The 24,926-nt window shown below is 35.4% G+C and overlaps 2 protein-coding genes and 1 long non-coding RNA gene across 19 annotated transcripts in view; 1 reads left to right on the forward strand and 2 right to left on the reverse strand.

Moving 5' to 3' along the window:
* Positions 1-24,926, forward strand: part of ROBO2 (roundabout guidance receptor 2) — a 1,625,448-nt gene that overhangs the window by 486,232 nt on the left and 1,114,290 nt on the right. The window lies entirely within an intron of this gene.
* The window catches only part of LOC118536349 (uncharacterized), a 38,621-nt gene continuing 19,368 nt past the window's right edge, over positions 5,674-24,926 (reverse strand). Inside the window, exons 3-4 of the long non-coding RNA XR_004917646.2 lie at positions 7,209-7,300; positions 5,674-5,788 (exon numbers count right to left, since the gene is read on the reverse strand). This is a non-coding gene — a long non-coding RNA (uncharacterized LOC118536349). The remainder of the gene's footprint in view (positions 5,789-7,208; positions 7,301-24,926) is intronic.
* LOC118536347 (heterogeneous nuclear ribonucleoprotein A1-like) lies at positions 19,447-20,409 on the reverse strand. Its single transcript, XM_036093058.2, has one exon. The coding sequence runs from the start codon at positions 20,407-20,409 to the stop codon at positions 19,447-19,449; it is 963 nt and encodes a 320-aa protein (XP_035948951.1).

A 24,926-nucleotide genomic window follows, 5' to 3' on the forward strand; every position in this document is an offset into this window, starting at 1 on the left:
TCATTCGATCCCAAGAAAACCAGTCAAGGTGCCTTATCATGGCAGAACAAAAAATTATGCCACTCATGTTTTGCAAAACCAGTGCTTGGGTATTTTGTACAACATGAAGACATATTTTGAGTTACTTGGATAGAGAAAGGGCAGAGGAGAGTTTCAAAGAAATCGTGGATATTGATTGTATAGAAGTCCTTTGCAGAAGTCCTCCCAGGAAGCCTCTCTGAGGAATTTATGGCAGTACCCGAGCAACTCAAGTGCAAACAATAGAAATTTAAGAGGAATGTTTCCTAGTTTAATTCAGAGCTTCATAGGAACTATTGGTCAAAACAACCTTAAATATTTGGAAGAAGAAAAAATTATTCTTGAAAAGTTATGTATTAAAAGCCAGAGGGCAAAAATATAGTTTTCAGAAGAAGCATTTTGACAACCCAAGAATTCAACACCTGCAGTACGAGGCTTCGTTCAGTAGAGAGCTATTAAGTTCTTTTGTCATTATTTTCAGTATGTCATGTTCATCCCATCAGCTATTAAAAAAATAGTGTGAGTGTCCGCCCACAAGTGAGAAAGCAGGAGAGCCAATTTGTATCTGGGTACAATTCTCCCCTTGCCTCTTGTAGCTAGATGAACAAATGCAGCAAATTAAATGTCAAGCCAATTTTCATGTTGATAAAACCAGCTTGAAGCTTCTTGCTCTAGGCTGGATCGCCTAATGTGCACTCCCAGCTGCTAGGCGGTTTGGTCCCCGATAGCCTAACTTTCACTCCTAAACTGAAAACTTTAATAGTGTTGGGATCTGGTTTCAATTTAGTAAATGTGCTACATTTAAGGGGACAGAGGAAGGGAGAGAGAAGGGAAGAGAAAGAAAGAGATCAGGGCATATGAAAGTTGCTTTAGCAGTGTGCACTCCCTACTTGCCTTTCAGGAGGAATGTGCTGGATGAAAAGGCCAAAGGTAATTTTCTCACAGGACAGAGGAGAAACAAGTAAAAGGCCTGCATAATCCACAAACTGAGCAATTAAACTCTGAGTAAGCTTGGGAAGCATAGAGAATACTGTAGAACTCAATTCACTTAAAAAAATTTTATTTGTGTATATTAGGCGCACAGTGTTACATTACTTTCAGGAGTACCACATCGTGATTCAACAGTTCTATATGTTACCCTCTGCTCACCACAGGTGTAACTGCCGTCTGTCACCATGCAATGCTATGACAATATCATTGACTATATCCCTTGTGCTGTGACTTTCATTCCCATGACTTATCCATTCCATAAGTGGAAGCCTGTATTGCCCACTCCCCTTCACTTATTTAGCCCATCCTCCCACCTCAGCCATCACTTTGTTCTTTGTATTTATAGGTCTGATTCTGCTTTTTGTCTGCTTGTTTATTTATTTGTGTTTTTTTTTTAATTTCCCATAGAATGAAATTGTATGGTATTTGTCTTTCTCTGTGTGACTTATTTCACTTAGCGTAATATCGTCTGGGTCCATCCATGTTGTCACACATGGCAAGATCTCATCTTTTTAAACCAGCCGCATAATATTCCTCTGTGTGTGTGTGTGTGTGTGTGTGTGTGTGGTATGTATATACATTCTTCATTTTTCTATCAGTGGACACTTATGTTGCTTCCATATCTTGACTATTGTAAATAATGCTTCAGTAAACATAAGGGTGCATACATCTTTGCAAATTAGTGTTTTCATTTCCTTTGGGTAAATGCTCAGTAGCAGAATTACTGGACCCTTTGGTACTTCTATTTTAAATTTTGGGGGGAACCCCCATACTGTTTTCCACAGTGGTTTCATCAATTTACATTCCCACCAATAGTGCATGAGGTTTCCTTTTTCTCTACATCCTCACCAATACTAGTCATTTTTTGTCTTTTTGATTTTAGTTATTCTGACAGGTAATAAGGTGATATCTCATTGTGGTCTTGATTTGCACTTCCCTGATTATTAGTGATGTTGAGCATCTTTTTATGTGGTTGGCCATCTGTATGTTTTCTTTAGAAAAATAGCTATTTGTGTCCTCTGCCCATTTTATACTCAGATTATTTGTTTTTTTGGTGTTGAGCTGTATACATTCTTTATATATTTTGGATATTAACCATGGTCCCAATAGTTTATTTTTCTTTTGTTTCCCTTGCCTTAGGAGACATATCTAGAAAGATGCTGCTATGGCCACAGCTCCCTTTTTTAGTTGAGCTATAAATTTTTAAGGATTATAGGCCAAAATGACCTAGGAATATTCTGTGTTCATCTTTATGCCAAAAACCACTCCAGTAACTTCTCCCTGCATCTCACAGTTTAATCAGGATGCTCTCTTGGATATATATTCTATAACTCTTCTGAGACCTCTTCAATCTTTTTAAAAATTTTCCTTCCCTTAGTGGAAATAGAGCAGAGCTGAGACCTGTCTACCAGACATTATTATCTTCTCTTCTTTTTATTGAGTTGGCTCTTTATCTTGAGGCTGGGGCAATACATTTCACAGGGTAGGTGAGTATTGTATGCGATCTTTACTTCTGCTCCTGCTAGTGGTACTACTGCTATTGAACTTCATCTGAGGGTGTTATTAAACTTAGACACTTCTTAGGTCAGCATGCTTTCTCCCTGTTAAAAGTGCCCTTTCTACAAATACTGCATGGTCTGCTATGTAAAAGGTGATCAGTTGAAAAAGATAGAGTGCAGTTTAAATGTTAATTTCAGTGGTTTTTCTTACTGGCCACTTCCATCAGAATCATCTGAAGTACTCCTTAAAATTTTAACTTACTGTGAACCACATCAGATTAACTTCATCAGAATCTCTGAGGAAGGGGACTTAGGCCCCGTTTTAGATAAATTGTCCACGTATTTCTTATTCTCTGAAAATTTAAGAACTTCTGCTAGTCTTCATTAAGGACTAGCCATATGGCTGTGACCTTCTTCAGTGAAAATTTTGGTCAAGTGTTCATATACCAGATATGGCCAATTATTTCTCCAAAATAGATTTTATTCTAATTATTATTGTTATAAGGTTATTTAATACAAGTTTTTAATTGGTGAATAAAAATCTAAGTCTGTAATTACAAGACACAAAGGTAACTCCACATTCTAAATATTTTCCCAAAGGTTTATCTACATTTTTTCCATAGAAATAGGAGCATAATTATCCTATAGTTTTTTCTTAACCTCCTGTTTAACTCAAAATATATAGTGAACATTTTTAATGTCACTGAAGATTTTTCCACACTTACATCATTTCTAAAAATTATATACCGTTCCATCAAAATGATATTCAGACATTTAATCAGTTCTATTGTTAGACAGTTTGGTTATTTCCAGGTTTTTTTGGAGACACTAAAAATGCTGAATTAACATTCTTACATCCATTTACTTTAAAACCATAAAACTATCATGATATACTTTTTATAATTACATCTTATTATAGTAGAATTTAGGTTACTAGCAAAAGAAGGTAAAGATTTTTTTAAGTAGTTAATGAATAAAATGAATACATTTATTACAAAGTCTAAGTATGTTGCATAAATCATATTTTTAAATTAACTTTCTTAAACTGTAAATGTCCAGTACAGTGAGCATGAACAATTAAATAGAAAACTCCAGATTGTCAAAATTTAATGGAAAGAAGATATTTTTCACCTCTGAGATGCTACAGCTGTTTGAAATTGAGAGGGCAAGCTAGCATAGAGAAATCTAGGTCTATCAGAACTAGGGGAGAAAAGGAAGATGAAACACAGTAATATTCTGTTCAGTAATTTCTTTTCTTGCCTTTTTTCCCCCTCAAGCTTAAAGGGGTTTTGAAAGAGGCTTTCAAGGTGAGCCGTTTTCTAGAAAATTTTCTTGTGCATGAATGTGTGTGGTAGCAAATTTAAACTAACAAGCATGTTTCATGTGAATATGCTCACTGAGTTTGTGTTGAGGGAGCAGGTCTCTGTACTTCAAATGTAGAACCCTGAGATCTTTGCAACTGAAAATGAATTTTAATACAAGGACATGACCAGAACACCATCAGTGTGCTCATGGTTTCTTGTGAAAAGAATGCACATCTGAGCTAATGAGCACCAAGCACAGTCCACCAAGGGGAAAATCATTGCTTTAGTTAGGACTTAATGGTTTGTGCAACATTCCGATAAGAAGACACTTATTATTAACCCAGATTGTTTGTTGTCTTACAACAAATGTTCTCATTTGCTTTACCTATTTATGTTCTCATTTGCTTTATCTGTTTATGATTTACATAACGACTATATAAACTGGGGTTCTATAGCTTATGGCTTCGTAGTCCTTATAAAATTCTGATTTAATGAATAATTTTTAAACATTTTAAGGAGAAGTACTTAGAATTGTTGGAACCAACGGAGACTTTTAGAAACTTTATTTTAATCAAAGTTTATTCAGCACATATTCTGAACCACACTTTACATATGTTAGTTCATATATTCCTCACAATAACTTAAAAGGTAAACTTAATTATCCCCATCTTACAGATGAGAAACTCAACTTGGAGTAGTTAAAATACCCAAGGTTTGCAGGTAGGAAGTGGTTGGATCATTAATGAAATGCTCTAGGTTCCTATTCATTATAACCAACCTGGTTCCCACAGTGACAGCAGCTTTGATAGAATAGGTTCCATAAAAGGGATATATTCTTACAAAAGCATTTTATAAGTTATAAAGAACAGTTGAATATGAATTGTAATTAAAGTACATCATTGAATGATTTTTCATTCATAAACAATAAAGAGGAATATCTTGACTTTCTCATTCATGTAATGGAACAGTGATCTCAAAACTCACTGACCATGTCCCTCATCTGTAAAAATGTTTTGATTTTGCCAAATCTATATATTTAAAAGTACATATAAATGATATATATGCTTGGGGCACCTGGGTGGCTCAGTCAGTTAAGTGTCTGCCTTCTGCTCAGGTCGTGATCCCAGGGGTCCTAGAATCGAGCCCCGTGTTGGGGCTCGTGGGGAGCCTGCTTCTCCCTCTCCCCGCTCATGCTCTCTCTCACTATCTCTCTCTCTCTCTCAAATAAATAAATAAAAAAAGTCTTTTAAAAAATGATATACATGCTTTATTGAATTATGTTTATTATAAATTATATAAAAATGTAAATTTGAGGGTTTCAAATGTATGAATCATATTGAACTTCTTTTTTATCCTTCTGAAAGATCATTTTGCATTTCCTACTTTGTATACCACTAGGATATGTTCCTTAGCATTCACAACAAGCCTTGTAGGAGGAAAGGCATACTAATCATGGGTGAACATAAAAAATGGTTCACTTCTGAAATTTACTACACTGTGTTTGGAAATCTGGAGATTAATCTCCAGGAGATGGAGGTGGTTCTACATGTGTATATCATATATAAAAATTTTCTTAACCAGACTTCATTTAAGTGATTTGCTATATTTTTAGAGCTGCTGAATGCTGCTGACTTGTTGGAACCTCTCTAGATACTATCTCTGTAGCTTGAATTGTATACCAACAAAAGTCAATTCTGTTTTTTCTTCCCAAAATAGAGTTTAACTGTTGTACATTAAGCTCTGATATAATCTTCTGATTTTACTTCTGGGTCAGTGAAACTAGGGAGCACCAGATAGAGTACTTACCCTGAAAAAGTTTTTAAATACTTGTTCAGCATCATTTTGTTGCGCATAAAGAAATTACTAACAGACATTACAGAATGGTTGAGTTTATTGCATATGTTGGCTATTCACATGGTAAAATTTCCACCTGCTCACACTTGCCGTAAATGTAGAGATGGAAAAATGTTTCTGACCCTGGAATAAAGAATAAACAGTTTTATACTATATTAACTACCAAAGTTAAGTTGAAGAGGCTGATAATTAGAAGTCTTTTATTTATTTATTTAAAAAGATTTTATTTACTTATTTGACAGAGAGAGACACAGCGAGAGAGGGAACACAAGCAGGGGGAGTGGGAGAGGGAGAATAGGCTCCCCGCAGAGCAGGGAGCCTGATGCGGGACTTAGTCCCAGGACCCTGGGATCATGACCTGAGCCGAAGTCAGACACTTAACGACTGAGCCACCCAGGCCCCCCCCCCCCTTTGAAAAGTCTTTTATTGAAATAATCTTTAATTTCATGAATATTGTTTCCATTGTAATGCCAGATAACAGAAACACCCAACACATCAGAATGTTTAGGAAAAGAGTAGGTCCCTTTTCATGTATTCTTAGTTCTGTGGTTTTATGATTTTCCATACTGATAGAGGTAGGAGACTGAATAACCAAAGCAGAAGTAGGTTTGGGGATTAAAAAATGTCCAAGAAAGTAGATGTTCAAAATGAAGTTCAAATGACTGAAAGATTGAAAAACCTCAGCAAGTGTGATGTTTCAGACAATTCACACTTTTAATATAATTTTATATCATTTTTAAAAGAATGCTTCAATTTTAGGTTTGTAATTAATTTCTAGTAATAAAATTAGCCCAGTGTTTTAATTAGAATTTATTTTTATTCTTAACATCTGAAAATTTCAGAATGAAAAATTTTAAATATGGCAGAAAAAAATGATGAAGATTTGAGCAAATGATTTTATGATGATGTCATTCAAATTTTAAAGATTACTGAAATGTGATGGTCATATTTCTCGCATTCAATGTTATTTTCTTAATGAGGTTTGCAAACAGCATGGAACACTCAAAATTAAGTCATTCTAAAATATTTGCATTTGCACTATATATTTTTATTTCCAGTATTTAAAAAATATTTAGATAAAGACATTTTCAAAAAAGATATATTAGAGCATTTTTTTTTTTAAGTAGGCTCCAAGCCCAGCGTGGAGCCCAACATGTGGCTTGAACTCACGACCCTGAGATCAAGATCTGAGCTGAGATCAAGAGTCAGACTCTTAACTGACTGAGCCACCTGGGCACCCCCAGAACTTTTTTATTAGAGATAAATTTTTACAAATGTGTACAATACCTGTTATATCATTCATAATGGGCTAAGTTGTGTTGTCATAATAACCAAATACAAAATTTGAGTGGCTTAAGACCACTTAAGATAATTTACCTCTCATGCAAAATCCACACTAGCTCCAGATGCCTCTCTGGGGAGACTATTCTCCATATTGCCACTCAGGGCTCCAGCTGCCTCAGTAAACCACATAACAGTGTGGCACAATGGGGGACTAATTCAAAGCTTTTCAGTGCCTCAGCCTGAAATTGACATGTGTTACCTCACCACACAGCCCATTGCATCTGTTATGCGGACTAGTCACATAGCCTCTTCCGGTTGCAGAGGGGAGTGAGAAATGGGGTCTCCTTGTGCCTGAAAGAGAAGGAAAACAGAGTATCAGTGAATGCTAGTCATGTCTACTCACATGTGTACAAATATGGCATTATTTGTTCTTGCTTCTGCAGCTTGTAAAAAAGGAGTATTGTCTCTACCACCCAGTGCTGCTGGACCAAATTGGATAACACATTTTTCTTAAATTATACTAATTTAACAATATTTATTTATTGGAAAAATCATGAAAAAAACCCCCTATGATCTAAAGAAGACATTGATTGCACCTTTCCTAGAAAAAAAAATCATAGTTAGCTATTTAATCATTAATTTCCAAGAGTGTCCCATGTTTGCCATCTGTGAAATTTATAATGGTGGAAGATTTCATGAAACCATGATCTAAGGTGTTATCCTTAGAAATTATTTGAAAATTTCTGGGCATAACCAGCAGCTTTTCTCTGCCAGCAGTGGCTCCAAGTAAATGGGGCACAATAATGGCAATTTCCCACTCTGTAAAGAGCTTATAATTCCTTTAAGCACTTTGAGGCCAGTAAAAGACACTTTATAGATCAATAAGTTACTCTACTACCATAAGTGTTTGGCCTTTCTGAATCATTAGATTCAATCTGCATTGCTTAAAAGTCAAAATAACGAAAGCATATAGAGAAAATCATTTGACTAAGCAAAATTTTTTTTCTGTAGGTGATAAGGTGTAAGAATGATAAAGAGGTGAGAGGTGATGGTTGACCAAGTAGAAAGAGCTCCTCTCAGCTATGAGAAGGTTGTAAGATGATGAGCAAGAAAGAGGAGTCCCTATTTAAAATTTTCCTTTGAGAACTCCTATCTTCACAATAGTTCTCCTTCATTCTGATAGATTTATGTTGATGCTGTTGAAATTATTTAGAGGGAAGAAGCTGTTTTATTTTGTTTTGTTGTCTGACACAATTCTGATGCAGCTGAGAATATAAATCAAAACTTAGCAAAAGTTGGTTTGGCTGAATATTCCCCTCAACTTCCCAGTCTCTGTTAGGAGAATATTTTATTGTTATCCTATTAAACCTAAGAAACCTTTATTTTTTAAATGGTTTTTCTCCAGCTTTTTTTTTTAATATCATAAATTTAAATAAGCATTTTTTAGTTGGTAAAGAGACCTGCCTAAGTCACAGGTATTCAGTTAGGCACCTTTTAATTCTCTGAAAGAGAAAGTTAGTGTAATTGTCCCTTAACAAAATAAGCTTATGTTGGACAAAATGTACTCAAAAGAATATAAATATGGTAGGATATTAATGATTGTATTGGAAAAAAAAAGTTTTATGATCAAATTAATTTAAATTTAATTTACTCAGATTTTGACCTGAGTAAATTAAAGTTACAAAGTTTTGTTAACTGATTGGCTTATCATAATATTTAAGAAAGATCTAAGCTATGCAATATTTCACAAATTTATTTCACTGCCGAATGCTTTTATTGTGGAAGATCTCATATTATTGTTTCTTAATATATTGGAAAACTATGCCTTAGACATTTAGTCCTATCCAGCCTTGTCATTTCCAAAATTGGAACTGGAATTTGTCTGGCACTGAGCTAGATGCTTTGCATGTTTTATTTTAACGAATACATACATAACAGTAGGCAGTACAAAAATGAAACCATCATAGGGAAGAGAAATACTTGTTTTTTATTCTTTGTTTTATATCTGTTTTTCATATAGCATCAGTGTCATATATTCAGTAAAATTGATAATTTTCATGCTATTCTTTATCTTGAACTTAAATTTAAAAAGAAAAAGAAAATAATAATATGTATTTACATTTGGTCCTCATTCTGATTCTTAGGACTCCATGTATAGATAGTAATTTAAAAATTAATTATCCCTTATATATTTGTATATTGATGAAATTCGACAAAGTTTATTATCTTTCTCCTATAGTAATCCTAGTAAATGTTATGCATTACCATAATCTTAAAAGGAGATTAAAAATTTCTGTACTTTTATTGACTAGTTGTCCTTGTCATTCACATTCCTTTCAGAGGAAGGAGAATAAATGAAAAAAAGACAAAAACAAAAAAACAAGAGAAAGTCAAACACACATGGCAAGCACATAGACAGGAGTGATCTGATTCTAATATGCTAGTGTCCATGTTGACTTATAAATTCATTAGAGAAATGAATATTGGTTTTTATTTGTCTGCATGTCATGTCTGACTGTGGGGTACATTATACCAGTGCTATTTTGGATTGATTGCTGACAGCAGCATCATTCATTATGCATGTGAAGAATGAAGTCCCAGAGACATAATTTTTTCAGTTTGACTCCATGAATATACAAAAAGGTTGGGATTTCTTTGTGCTAGTAATCAGACAATAAATGTCTCATTACCATGTTTAGACTACATACAAGGTATAAGCATTTGTAGCGTATTGGATAGTTGTCAATGTCTTCTTTTTGAGTTTAGCTATAAGAAAGCGTGTGATTCAGTAAATGGAGTAGTACCTAGTAATATGCATTACAATCTTGCCAACAGCAATGTTAGAATTATTTTGTTGTTAATGTGATGATGGATAAATGTCACATCTGCAAAGAAGATAAAAATCCAATTAAACTAGAAAGAGTTATGTAGTCACTAGGCTGCTTCTGACAAACAGGTAGAGATTTCACAATGCTCTGTTGCTCTGTTCATGTTTTCTTATTGTTCTAATTACACCATCAGTCATGGTTCATTCCAGTTGTATATGCTGTCAAAGTATAACGCTGTTTAAAAATCAGGTATGGCAAACTGACTAAAGCCACTGATGATTAACAAACTGAGAGAATAATGTGTCAAAAATGAGACACAAGTATCAAAATATACTTGACTTCAGTGGCTCAGAAACTTGGACCAGGTGTCTTGAAGCTATATCTTTTTTTTTTTTTTAAAGATTTTTTTTATTTATTTATTTGAGAGAGAGAGAATGAGAGAGAGAGCACATGAGAAGGGGGAGGGTCAGAGGGAGAAGCAGACTCCCTGCCGAGCAGGGAGCCCGATGCGGGACTCGATCCAGGGACTCCAGGATCATGACCTGAGCCGAAGGCAGTCGCTTAACCAACTGAGCCACCCAGGCGCCCTTGAAGCTATATCTTTAATGACAGTGGTCATTTTTCAGTTACCAATTGGCAAAAAAAAAAAAAATTGTGGAGGCATATTAAGTGTATGTCACGTTAAGTGCATTTTCATACAGATTTAAAGAAGGTCGTAATTGTGCTGAGTTATGACACAATCTTGAACAAGTTAAATATTCTTAATATGGGGCTGGTGCTTTATGTATAACTTTTGTGAGCAAAGTAAAATTTATCTTGTGTTAGATCTCAGATTTCTAAATATTCTTAAACTTACGTCTAACTTTGTTATTATTCATGTATCAAAACATTTATCTATTTTAAAAATCTTCTTATTGTTTTTGTGTGGTTTGGGACACTCTTTCAGATGTACTAGGTTATGATGCAATATGGAGAAAAGTGCTATAAATTAATATGCCTCTTAATACAGTGTGGACAAAATGTGACCTACTCCACATATCCCAGTGTTACTTATGATATTTATTTTAAAATCTCAACAGTATAATGTTCATCGGAAAGCAGAACAATACAGGGCACCCCCCCAAAAAAAACATGTACTAAAGTACATCTATCTATGTGTCTTTCTATCCATCTATTACTGAGTTGTTTAAAAGTACCTAATTTATATGCAACCCTTCTGAAGGATGTGGAATAGTGACTTGCATCTTTTTTCTACAGAAGTTATGGTAACTTTTGTAGCCTTTATCCAGTCCTAGTAGTTACACTGTATTGCACTGAGTAGCAAATTGGTACTACTTCCATTGGTACTAAATGTCATTGGGACCAAGTAGCAAATTGGTGCTAAGTTACATAGAAACAATCACTAGTGTAATATGACTTCCATGCATTCTATTGATCAAAGTTGAGCAGCTACAAATAACCAACAGTATTGGAATTCATCCTGTGGTTAATAAATGAAGGATAATTAATAAAGAGCGAGGGATAACATTACCATATGCCCACTCAATAGTTTTATTATGAATGTCTTTCAATCAGCCATTGCTATTAAATGATTCAGTTTTCTCACCTATAACTTGGCAATAACAATAACTCCCTCAAATGTATGGCTTGCTTAACAGATGAACAAAGAAAAAACTAGAAGGTACATCAAACTATTTTGTAACCTGAAAAGAACTATTACTATTAAATAGAAAGGATATGTTGTTGGCCTTATGTTTATGCTTATTTCTGTGTGTAAATTGTAAAACAAGTATATTTATGAAAAATACTAAAAGCTTTATGTCAGTGATGTAGTGAATCATTTCCCCCAAGGTATAAATTACAAAAACTTACCAGAAAAAAATGAAGGAAACTCAAATAAACCTCTAAATAGTAAAACATCAGAAAACCTATCCGTTTAAATCATTAGATTAATGTATTCCAAAGAAAAAGAAACATAAGATCGTGTCAAAATATGTTGAAACTTACAAGTTCATAGTAAACATTGTAGTAAAAATTCTTTGTGAATGTAGGCTGGACCTAGTGACTCTCTTCTAATGGACAGAATATGGAGAGGTGATGCTTTGTGTCTCCCAAGGGTAAGTCATAGAAAGGATAGCTTTCTTCTGGCTCTCTTTCTTGGGTTGCTTGTACAAAGACAACCCTGCTGACATGTACATACTCAAGCATTCATGAGACATGACCCATGTGGATAGGAATTGAACCCTTCCACACCATGAGCATCACCTTGTCAGCTATGTGAGTGAGCCACCTTGAAAGCAAATCCCCTAGTCTCTGGGTGACTATAACCCTGGCCAACATCTTGATCTCAGTTAGAGACCCTGAGTCAGAAATGCACAACTGAGCCATTCCCAAAGTCCTGACCTGCACAAAATGTGAGATAATAAATGTTTATTGTTGCCTTAAACCACTAAATTCTAGAGTAATCTGTCATACGGCAATAGATAACTAACAAAAAAAAAATCACGACTTATTAAACTCCAGGGATTAAGATTATGACAGCTGTAGATTGATAAACAAACCTGTGGAATAGAATAAGCAATCCAGAAACAAACCCATGCATCAATAAAATCTGATCTATGGCAGAATTACTGCCACTGTAAAACAATAAGGAAAGAAAAAAATCTGATGGAAAAAAATACAGGATTCTGGCATCATATCATATATTGAAATATCTAGTAGCTTAAAGATTTAAAAGTTAATAAAATGAAGCTTTAAAATTTTAAGAAAAAGTAAGAAAATAGCTTCCTGGGTTTGGTATAGGGAAGAAATCCATAAACAAGATGATATTTATAAAAGTGTTATTTAAATGAGTTTTAAAATTATTTGAAATATTTTAGAATAATTCCTTTTCAAATTATTTAAAACTTTTGATAGAGTATTATAGCTGATAATGAAATTTACCAGCTATTTTTTGAGAAATAGGATGGACCTAGTAGATAAAGGGGAATTTGTAAAGTAAATAAATTTATAATTGTTGTTCCAAATCCTAAATATTTATTTTGTTTAATGTTTCTCATTATACCCTGTGGTATATTTGTGCCACCCTAGTTGCCTACAAGACTGTCTGTTTAAAAATCACAGAGAAGGGGCACATGGGTGGCTCAGTTGTTAAGCATCTGCCTTCGGCTCAGGTCATGGTCCCAGGGTCCTGGGATCGAGCCCCGCATCGGGCTCCCTGCTCCGCGGGAAGCCTGCTTCTCCCTCTCCCACTGTCCCTGCTTGTGTTCCCTCTCTCACTGTGTCTCTCTCTGTCAAATAAATAAAAAAATCTTAAAAAAAAAATAAAAATCACAAAGAATAAGAGCAAAAATTCTGCAAGTAAGCACTGAAAGGAACCAGACTCAATTTCTTCTGACTTTTCACTTCTTTATCTAATCCTCTTCCACCAACAACTTCAATCACATCTAGCCTCTGGAGTGCAGACATCATATCTGTCCTTTTTTATTAGTCTAGATGTGACCGAAATAGCTCTTTTTTTTTTTAAATTTTTGTTTTCTCAGTTTAGCTGAAACCACTTGGAATTTCTTGAAGTAAACTTATTAATATTTAATCAATATTAGGGAAATTAAGAATAGATATATAAGTACAATGCTAAAGCATACTAATAAATATTTGCAAAATAGTGATTTTTTCATTCGAACATGGCTAGATGTTAGGTTCTAATGTGCAGTCCCAGCTTCAGGCTTACTGACCTGAGTCCTTTCCTCTCAATTCCTAATTTGATGTGGAACAGTGTAGAACAGGGACATTCAACCTATTTTTTGACATTTAACATTATAGCAAAACTCAGTATGCATATACACATATATGTACACACATGCATTTATGTATATATGTGTGTATGACTAAAATTAAATTTCACAAAATAATGTTGGGCATTTGAGTGATGCATTTAGATTTTTTTCATGCTGACCAAAACATTAAATTTATATCATGACACAAATATGGATCACAAAGATCAGCAATTTTATTTTAAATAAATAGTATGAGATATAATAGAAGAAAAATAACAAGAGCACATCAGAGGTAGTAAAAGTAAATATCGTGGGGCTCCTGGGTGGCTCAGTCAGTTAAGCGGCTGCCTTGGGCTTGGGTCATGATCCCAGGGTTCTGGGATGGAGACTCACGTCAGGCTCCCTGCTCAGTGGAGTCTGCTTCTCCCTCTGCCCCTCCCCCTGCTGTGCTCTCTCTCTATCTCTATGTCAAATAAATAAATAAAATCTTTAAAAAATAAAAAAAGTAAATATCATTTGTTACTTGCAGCTCTATTTTACATATAATTTTAGATGTAAGTATGTCTGAATATGTTATATGTTTATACTACACTGTGATATAAATACTATCAGTCATTGTCAGAAAAGTTTGAAAGCTACTAATTAAATTTCCCTCCAAAGAAGGTCCTTCACCTTTTTTTTCTATATTTTTTTGGCTATTCTTTATAGCCCCATTCTTTGTCCCTCTTTTCTCTTTGGACAAATTTTGCATTACCTAGTTTAAATGAGCTAATTCAGCCTTGTTTTTCAGCTTCAGAGTCTGCAGGTCCAATTTGGCTAGTGCGTAGGTTATACTCAATTTGGCTAGTGCGTAGGTATACAGTGCCAGTCAGCACTGCACATGGGTCTCCTCCCTCTATGACAGCAGGAAAGTGGAGGCAGTGGCCAGGAATTTATTATCTTCAGAATGGCATGGCCCATTGCCAAGGCTGCTCCAGCTGGGAAATCAATAAAAGCAGCTGAGGCCCAAGAGTATAGGTAGGGCCAAGTGGCATAAAATAATACAAGATCTGGGTAGGATGTGTCTCCTCCTATACACTCCAATCTGCTTGCATCCTTTTATAGTATTTGAATCTCATATGAGGACAAGATATCTTCATTTCTTCCCTAAAATGAGGACAATTTCAATCCTTAAATGTAGTGGTCATTTACAATCTCTTAAAAAGACTTAAACAGGGTTTGCAAAGCAAGCTATAGTTTTCCTGCTGCAGCTAATCCTAGGTTTGTCACTGACATTCATCATCTCTCACCTCCATCACCCATTTCAGATTCCCCAAATCCCATGCTGGAAGTTCTAATAATCTGGGTTCTATGCCTATGGGGATGGGGGCATCCATGATCTAGACTTTATTCCTGAGTAGTCTGAGCCTGTGGTTGTCTTTTCCTGGTTGGGCTGTGATTGCTGCCATTGCTCATTTACAGTTATCCACTGAGTACAGAAGCACCAAGGGTTCCCTCTGTGCATGGCCTGGGTCCTGGATACCTTTCCCCATACCCCCATTATGAAGTGACAGCCAAAGATCTTCATTCAATTGCCTCATCCAATATAGCAACTCTTTTCTTTTTTTTTCTTCATTCTATTGAGATATAATTGGCATACAACATTGTTTAAGGTGTATAGCATGTTGAACGGACAAATGTGTATATTGCAAAATAATTACCACAGTAAGTTTATAAACATCCATCACCTCATATAGTTAGATTTTTTCCTTGTGATGAGAACTTTTAAGATTTATTCTTTTAGCAACTTTCAAATAAATTAACTCTTTTTTTTTTTAATTTTTTGTCTGTGGCTCTCCTGTCATGAGCAGCCCAAAATGGCTAGGTGGTACTTGCAATTTCCACCTTACTATGGAAATTAGTAGTAGAACCATTACTATGAGCCTTAGTGGAAGCAACCTTCTCAGTAAATACCTGTCCAACTAACCTTTGTGAGTTACGTCACCTAAAATCATAGTTGTTTGTTAACAATTTAGCAATGATTAAATGGGACAGAAGTATTTGGGGATGAGGGAGAGAGGTAAACAGATGAAGAGAGAAAATAATGGGAGCTGGAAAGAGAAATAGGCTTTGACAGAAGACATGCAAGTGGGTTCTGTTCATAGTTCAAATACTTTTCACAGTCTGAAGTTTCTCACATGTCCCAGTCTGATTACAAGTACAGACTCAGAGTTGTGATTATCCCAAGTTTTAATAGGAATACTTCCTTGGAGAAAAGCTAAAAGATTTTGGCATCCAAAATTTCTTTCACATTCAGAAGTTATTGATGTCATTCATGGAGATATTAGATGAGTAGTATATTCAGTCTGAGAAACATCAGAAGGGAATATTCCTAAAGATATCTATGGTCCATTAGAATCATATTTAAAGAGAACTTTGGATTTAAGAATTTTAAATGACAGCAATATAAGCTCCTTTACAGTTCCCTGGTGGAAATGAATTAACCATTAGAAATGCAATTGCCTTACTACCTCCTAGAAGGGACAGAAATATTAATTTCCAAGGATAGATCAATAGATCTCCCAGTTTAAGCAGGGAAAGTAGTATACAATCATATATTCAGAAATGTATATATACATATTTTTCCTGTAATCTTCTTCAGGGTCTTTGCACTTGCTGTTTCTCTGTTTGGAATATTTTCAATAGGACTTTTTAATAAATTATTGCATACTTTAAATCCTTCAGATCTTCCAACCATTACTCCTCAAGAGATTATTCTTTAACTACCATAGATAAATCATCTCTTCCATCAATCTCTATACAATACCAAGTACTATTTTCTTCATGATTCATATGAGTATCTAAACCTTTCTTTATTGATTTGTTTATTCATTTGCTTATATGGGTACAGTCTTTCTCAAAAGGAAAATAAACTTATCAAGGGAAGGTATTCTATTGGGTTGGTATACAAGTATACAAATTTCTAGTGCCTAGATTACTGTTTGGCTTACAGAAGAACACAATAACTACTTAATAGATGGATCATAATTTTTATAGTTTATTTTGAAACAAAGGACCCTGAAGATATAGGACATCTAAAAGGGTATTTCTCCTTTTAATCAGTTGCTATCCAGATATATTAAAATATGTTCCTATTGGAAGGATTTATGTTAGTCAAAAGCATATATGAACACATATGTAAGTGTCAAGTTATGATAAAATGTGCATTTCATATTTTATTATTTGACCATTAAGAAGAATACAGAGAAATATTGCAAAGATTACAAAATAGTGGATAATGAAAATGCTTTACATTGGGATTTGAAATCAATTATAGAATCTGGGATGAGGCATGTATACTCACCCCATACTCTATTGTACTTTGCTTTATTGAGTTTTTTATTTATTACTGAGGTGTTGGATAATTATTTCAGAAAAATGGTTGATAGGAAGAAATTATTTGAAATTTTAAAGTTGTGTCAGATCATCCACAAAGTGGATATTCTACATGTAGATAATTGAGAGTTGTTTCAAGATAAATGCTTCTAATTTTGACAGTGTTTTTAAGAAAGGAGCACTTGTGATATTCATCAGGTTGGAGGACCTTCATTTTAATATAATTTCAGTATACCATCATATTTTTCCAATCCATTTCACAAGAAAAGTGTCCACTATTATAAAGATATATTGTTTGCATGCCTTGGTACATCACTGTCACACTATTAGCCTTCAGGTATTATAAAGACCATTACCAGACTAAGGGAGATTGAAATCAAGACATTTTAATTATTCTTGTTATTTTTGGTACATAAATTAGGAAGGTGCTTTAGTTTGACAAACAAAGGAAAAGATTTCTTTTTTTTTTCTATTACATATTTTCTCCTTTTGCTCCCTAGCCTCCTCATGACTCCTACTCCACTAAAATAATCTAGATAAAACATAGAAAATGTTCTCTGAAAAATTCTTGGAACAAGCTACACAGATTATATGCACAATAATGATGCTGAACACTGACTGGCTCTTAGAATACCAAACTGTATAACTACATATGACATCAGACATCTTTATCTTAAGCTGGTAGAAAATTATATTCTGACCTAGTATTTATAATGTTAATTCACATTTGTTGTCAGGATGAAATACAAAAGCCTGTGTTTGGCCATTTCCATCACCTTATTTTATAAACTAAATTAATTATTAATTTAAGCCATGGTAATACCTATATTAATTTTATTGTAAGTGGTACATGTCACTTTCAGAATAAAGTGTGTTATCACTCAGAAAGTACAGGCTTTCGGGGAGATCAAGTACACTAATTGTTTCATTCAGTAGAAGAACCATATGCAATGCTTTTCTTCTTCTTTTTTTTTTTTAATATTACATGGCAGCTAAGTGCAGAGAGGAAAAAAATAATATGAATAATATTGTGCAAGAAAACACTTGTTGCTTATAAATATTATTATCTGATATTGAGTATATTTATTTATATCGCTTTATGGAGTTTTTCATATAAGTTTCTACTACTTTTTGGTGCCCCATCATTCATTATTAGAAAGTGCAGTCTGGCTCTCAACATGCTCCATCTCCAGCACGTGTGTCTTATATATGCAGGTCGTATTACCAACACTGTTTTGTACATTCAGAGCACTGGGGACCCTCTGTCATAACTAATCTTTAGATATATAAGGACCTTTTCACTGCTCCATCAGCCATTAAATTCACAACACTGTGCAACTATCATCATTCACTATCATGAAATAAAATTTGCTTTAATATTGTTCTCTATATGTACAGATATGAATTTGTTCAGCCGTTATGCAAAGATGTCATGATAGCATTTTAAAAGATAAAAGGAAAAATAGCTATGAACAAGTTTTATGATAGCTGCAAAACAATGTGATATCTCCTATAGCTGTGTGCAATAAAAAGGACTGAAGTGGGGAAATATTCTTTATGATCATCTTCGGCAAGGTATAAATATCAAGAGAGAACTTTTGTCACATATCCAAAACCTACATAACCATTTGCTTACAGGCCATTGGGTGGTGGATAGAAATGAAAAGGCACTTATCTTTTATGTTTGAAAGTAACTTAATGATGCAGCCATTATTGATTGTTTTCCAATTCTATTATATGGCAACCATATCTGATTATTGCCCCCAAGATAATTGTATAAAATATGTTCTGTACAGAAAACTTAAAAAGGTAAAATATACCAACATTGGGATATCAAAAAATTAAGTCAATATTTTTCTCCATGTTTTTTTCTCTACCTTTTAAAAATGTATCAAACAGGGGTACCTGGGTGGCTCAGTTGGTTAAGTGTCTGACGCTTAATATCAGCTCAGGTTATGATCTCAAGGTCGTGAGACTGAGCCCCACATTGGGCTCCACACTCAGCAGGGAGTCTACTTGAGATTCTCTCTTCCTCCGCTCCTCCCCCTGCTCGTGTGAGCTCTCTCTCTCAAATAAATAAATAAATCTTTAAAATAAAAATACAAATGTATCAAACAATAAAATACACATTAAGAAATACGGCAGACAGTATCCTCATGAAATGTTCTTTTTTTTTTTTTTAAAGACACTTTTATTCAGCGTCATGATCAGACTATTATATTTAGCAATCAACAGCATGGGTGCAAAAAAAAAAAAAATGCATTAAAACCCTTCATTGGAATGCTTTACACTTTCCACAGAACAGAAACTAAAATAACCTGTTATACAATTAGTCACAAATACAGTCCTCGAGTTTTTTGCCCATACACATGAGTATTGTCTAAAACATGTCTTCTTTGTAGCAGCTAGGCCCTGCCACCACTGTGCTTGGCTGAGTTCACAAATCTGCTGTAACCTGTAGCTTCCCTGTCACTTCTCTGGCTCTGCTCTCCTGCTAAGGTTTGTCTCCTGGCAGTGATTAGAACCTCCTGCCGCTGCCATAGCTACTGCTGCTGCTGGAACCACCACAGCCACCTTGGTTTCGTGGTTTGGCAAAGTATTGGCCTCCACCACCATAGGGGCCAGAGCTTCTGCCTCCAAAACTTCCTCCTTTCATGGGTCCAGAATTTGAGGATTGGTTGTTGTAATTGCCAAAATCATTATAGCTTCTGCCACCTCCAAAGTTGCTTCCATCATTACCAAATCCATTATAGCCAGCCCCACTGCCACCATATCCACCACCACCTTGACTGCCACCAAAGCCACCTCGACCACTGAAGTTCCGTCCACGACCAAAGTTGTCATTCCCACCAAAACCACCTCCACGACCACCACCAAAGATTTCAGAACCACTTCGACCTCTTTGGCTGGATGAAGTGCTAGCCATCTCTTGCTTAGATAGGGCTTTCCTTACTTCACAGTTGTGGCCATTCACAGTACGGTATTTTTGAATGACAGTCTTGTCTACAGAGTCATGGTCATCAAATGTTACAAAAGCAAAACCTCTCTTTTTGCCACTGCCTCGGTCAGTCATGATCTTGATCACTTCAATTTTCCCATACTGTTCAAAATAATCTCTTAGATGATGTTCTTCAGTGCCTTCTTTAATGCCACCAACAAAAATCTTTTTCACAGTTAAGTGGGCACCAGGTCTTTGAGAATCTTCTCTTGAGACAGCCCTCTTTGGTTCCACAACTCTTCCATCCACCTTGTGTGGCCTTGTGTTCATGGCTGCATCCACCTCCTCCACAGTGGCATACGTGACAAACCCAAAGCCTCTGGAGCACTTGGTGTTTGGATCTCTCATTACCATACAGTCCGTAAGTGTTCCCCATTGCTCAAAATGGCTCCTCAGACTCTCATCAGTTGTTTCAAAGCTCAAACCTCCAACAAAGAGCTTCCACAGCTGTTCAGGCTCTTTGGGAGACTCTGACTTAGACATGACTGCGGTGGGAGGGGAGACTTTAATGATGCTTACTTGGTGGCATCCACGGGCAGAAAGCCTCATGAAATGCTCCTTATGCTCCCCTATATTCCTAATTCTCCCTGGACGTAAGGTCAGAACCACGTGACTAGTTCTGGCTAAGGCCCGTAAGAAGTAATGGGTGCCACTTCTGGGCCAGACAAGAGCCAATGTGCTTTATCCATTCCTCAATTCCCTTGCCAGGTGATCCTGAAAGCCACATATTCTATGTGGTTAGTGTCTTTACAAGGAGAAAGGACACCTGACATGGGTTGAGTTTGTGTAGGTTATTTAGAAGAAAAAGAAAACCTTTTTTTGTGTTAAAATATTAAAATGACAGTATCCTCACTAGAAATGGATAAAGACTTGTGGCATAGATTAATATTAATACTGTCTGATAGGGTCTTGTCTAAGGTAAGTGCATGTTGCATTTAAGTGTTTATGTAGACTCTGTTTCGTATGTGTTTGAGCATTCCATAGCAATATATTATGGTGTCAAAGTATTCTCTTAAAAGTATAAATTTTATTTCAAATATGAGCTTAATTCAAAAAGGAATAGCCAGCTATGACTGACAGTTTCTTGCAGTAAGAAATAACATAGCAACAATCATTTACAAAAGCCTCTGACATGCCAAGCTTTGTGTTGAAATCGCTCTTTAAATTATTTCATTTAATCTTCTAAACAGCCTTTTGATACAGAAACTATTATCCTCATTTTAGACATGAGGAAACAGAGCCTTGAACAGATTAACTAAATTCTCCAAGGCTACATTAACTAGCAGCTTGGCAAGGTGAGGATTCAGATACAGAGATTGAATCCACTGCCATCACTTTAATACACTATATTTGACATTGGAAATGATAAAGGTATACTTTATTTGAACACATAATAAATTATCCTACTCTTCTCCTGTTTATTTAACTACTTCATTTCACTTAGAACCTATGGACCCTTAAACAGGCTCTCCAATATTGAAAACAAGTAACAACTATCAAAGAATGCAAGAGCAACAGGATTACCCTTGCTCACCCTGTTCACCCTCCTCCCCTTCCTAGCCACACATTTGAAAAGACTTCTAAAATTTTTCTCTCTGTTTTTTTTTTTTTTTTTTTTTTTAATGTCTTACTCAGTCCTCACTCTTCTCCAATTTGGCTTTGTCCTCATCATTTAACCACCACTGTCCTGCTATGTTCAATGATAACCACATCTCTTTATTTCTCAGCAACATTTATAGTATGAATCACTCCCTCTTTCTTGAAAACCCTTTTTTCCTTATTGATAGCACATGTGCTTGAGTTTTCCGTCCCTCATTCCCATATTTCAAAGTATTTAGGTTAGATCTGTTCTATTTAGCCATTCAGTGTTGGAGTTCCTCAAGACTCATTCCTAAACCTTTTTTCTCACTGTCTGCTGTCTAACTGGACAATCTTACTATACCCTACAGCTATAGTTGTCATCCTCCATTTCTCTCTTTAGCACATTCTCTCAACTGCTATATTCGATTTTCTACTCAATATTCCCTCTTTATATATAAAAGAAATCTCAGACTCCTCACGTCCTAAACAGAGCTCAACTGCATCTTTCCTCACAAATGGCTATCACTTTTTATCCTGTTGCATACACCTGAAATCTAGGAGTCATTTTTTTTGTATTAATTTTATTATGTTATGTTAATCACCATACATTACATCATTAGTTTTTGATGTAGTGTTCCATGAGTCATTGTTTGTGTATAACACCCAGTGCTCCATGCAGTACGTGCTCTCTTTAATACCCATCACCCGGCCAACCCATCCCCCCACCCCCCACCACTCCAGCAATCCTCAGTTTGTTTCCTGAGATTAAGAATTCCTCATATCAGTGAGATTGTATGATACATGTCTTTCTCTGATTGACTTATTTCGCTCAGCATAATACCCTCCAGTTCCATCCATGTCGTTACAAATGACAAGATTTCATTCCTTTTGATGGCTGCATAATGTTCCATTGTATATATACACCACATCTTCTTTATCCATTCATCTGTTGATGGACATCTTGGCTCTTTCCATAGTTTGGTTATTGTGAACATTGCTGCTATAAACATCAGGGTGCACGTACCCCTTTGGATCCCTACATTTGTATCTTTGGGGTAAATACCCAGTAGTGCAGTTGCTGGGTCTTACGGTAACTCTATTTTCAACTTTTTGAGGAACCTCCACACTGTTTTCAAGAGTGCCTGCACCAGCTTGCATTCCCACCAACAGTGTAGGAGGGTTCCCCTTTCTCCACATCCCTGCCAACATCTGTCCTTTCCTGACTTGTTCATTTTAGCCATTCTGACTGGTGTGAGGTGGTATCTCATTGAGGTTTTGATTTGGATTTCCCTGATACCGAGCGATGTTGAGCACTTTTTCATGTGTCTGTTGGCCATTTGAATGTCTTCTTTGGAAAAATGTCTGTTCATGTCTTCTGCCCATTTGAGAGAGAGAGAAAGATAGAGCACATGTGAGTGGGGGGAGGGGCAGAGGGAGAGAATCCTCAAGCAGATTCCCAACTAAGCACAGAGCCCTACACGAGGCTCGATCCCACGACCCATGAGACCATGACTTGAGCTGAAACCAAGAGTCAGACACTTAACAAACTGAGCCACCAAAGCACTCCAACTTATTGAGTTCTTAATATATGTCAGGTACTGTAAGGTTTGTACTGCAATAGCTTACTAGTGGGTATTTTCACAGGCACACTAGTAATTCTTCAATTCGTTCTCCACACTAAAATCAGAATAATAATATAAGTAAATGTTATCACACTGCTCTCAAACCCACCTAATGAGTCTCAGGTGCTATTAGAATTAAATACAAAGTCTATTATATGGCTGGCAAGACTGGTAAGACTTCACCCCTCCTTACCTCTCTTGAGCCTTGTCTCATATGTCACCCCCTACCATCCCTTCCCATTATTCTCTGTCTCATCTTCTTTTAATTCCCCAAATATGTGATACATAGAGAGCTAGCTCTCTAAGAGAATTAGGTAGAAGCCATAAGACTTCTTTACAACTCAGCCTTGGAAGAAACATGTCATCACTTTCACATATTCTTTTGGTTAAAAGTGAGTCACTTGATCACCTCATGTTAAAGAGGAAGATTGGCAGAAGAATACAAATACTGGGAGGGATGGTTCTCTTGTGGGCCATCTTTGGAGACTGCTACAATCTCCATAGCTTCACATAATATATATATCAGTGGCACTTCGTAATCTTGCTTGCCTATATCTCTAGTCCTCTACCCCTTTCCCAAACCCATTTGTTTATGCATACTCTTTACTGAGTGAATTTAGTTTCCAGAATACAGTAAGCTTGCAATTCCGTGCAATCATGCCTTCTTATATGTTATTTTCCAAGATGTTTTGTTTTTTATTTGCTAGTTTTATCTAACTGTGACTCATTGTTTAGATACAAATAAAGATCTTACCCTTTAGGAGAAACGTCTCTGACACTCCTCTAGATGTTTTATATTCCCATGGCAACCTGTGTCTACTTGCATCCTCCAATACTGTAAATATTTAAAGTTACTTAAGGACATCAGTCATCTATTAGCCAATTTTATTTGAAGAGGTCATGGCAGGTAGGAGGGCAACCAATAAATTCTTGTGGAATGACTGGATAATTGGAAGCACTCATTTTACTCCTATGCTTTGCACAGTTTCTTAAGCTGATTATGGTAGATTTAATTTTCAGTTTTTCCCAGTAAATGTATCACTTCACTATATGAGCATACTTCTCTTAGAATGGCTCAACGGTAAGCTTTTAATTGTTCAAAAAAATGAAAGGGAACCTGATAACTATCAGTAACATACTGCCCTCGTTGCCTGATATGAAGGTTATTCCGTGTAATTCAAATAAAGATGTTCATAACTAAAGGCTATGATTCTTCACATGGTTTTTATGAAACTCCACACCATTACATACAAAAGAGAACTTTTGCATAATTTTCAAAAAATCTTAAATCTATTTTTAATCCACGTAATGATAGCACTCATCATTAAGAATATCAAGTTAACAATTAACAATATCAGGTGTCTGAAAGTGTAGCATTTCTCTGTGATTTGATACAATATGTGCATGTTTGTGTTTCCATGAATGTGTGTGTGTGTGTGTGTGTGTGTGGTATGTTGCTTCTTCCATAAAGCTGCCACATTTCCCATCATCAATTAAATTATGGGAAAAATATATGCATCACATTTTCAGCAGAATTGACAATGATTATTTCCTAATTAATGTGTTATAATTGGACAATCAGTAAAATATTCTGTATTAATATAAATATTTTTGAAGATTTTTGTTTTTTCTAAATTCAAGTTTATGAAAGTTTTTAGTATAAGCTCACTTGTAGAATTGGATAGTGGATTTAAATATAAATGATATTCTGAGAAACAGTGTGCCGATTTATAAAATAAGTTTGTTATAAAAAAGAACTAATATAATTCTCATCCAGTTATCTATATATTTTATATT

The sequence above is a fragment of the Halichoerus grypus genome, chromosome 1 (genome assembly GCF_964656455.1).
Source record: "Halichoerus grypus chromosome 1, mHalGry1.hap1.1, whole genome shotgun sequence".
Taxonomy (NCBI): domain Eukaryota; kingdom Metazoa; phylum Chordata; class Mammalia; order Carnivora; family Phocidae; genus Halichoerus; species Halichoerus grypus.

Bases quoted from the DNA above. Each gene is read 5' to 3' on its own strand.
- LOC118536347 (XM_036093058.2), bottom strand. From the start codon at position 20,409: ATGTCTAAGTCAGAGTCTCCCAAAGAGCCTGAACAGCTGTGGAAGCTC.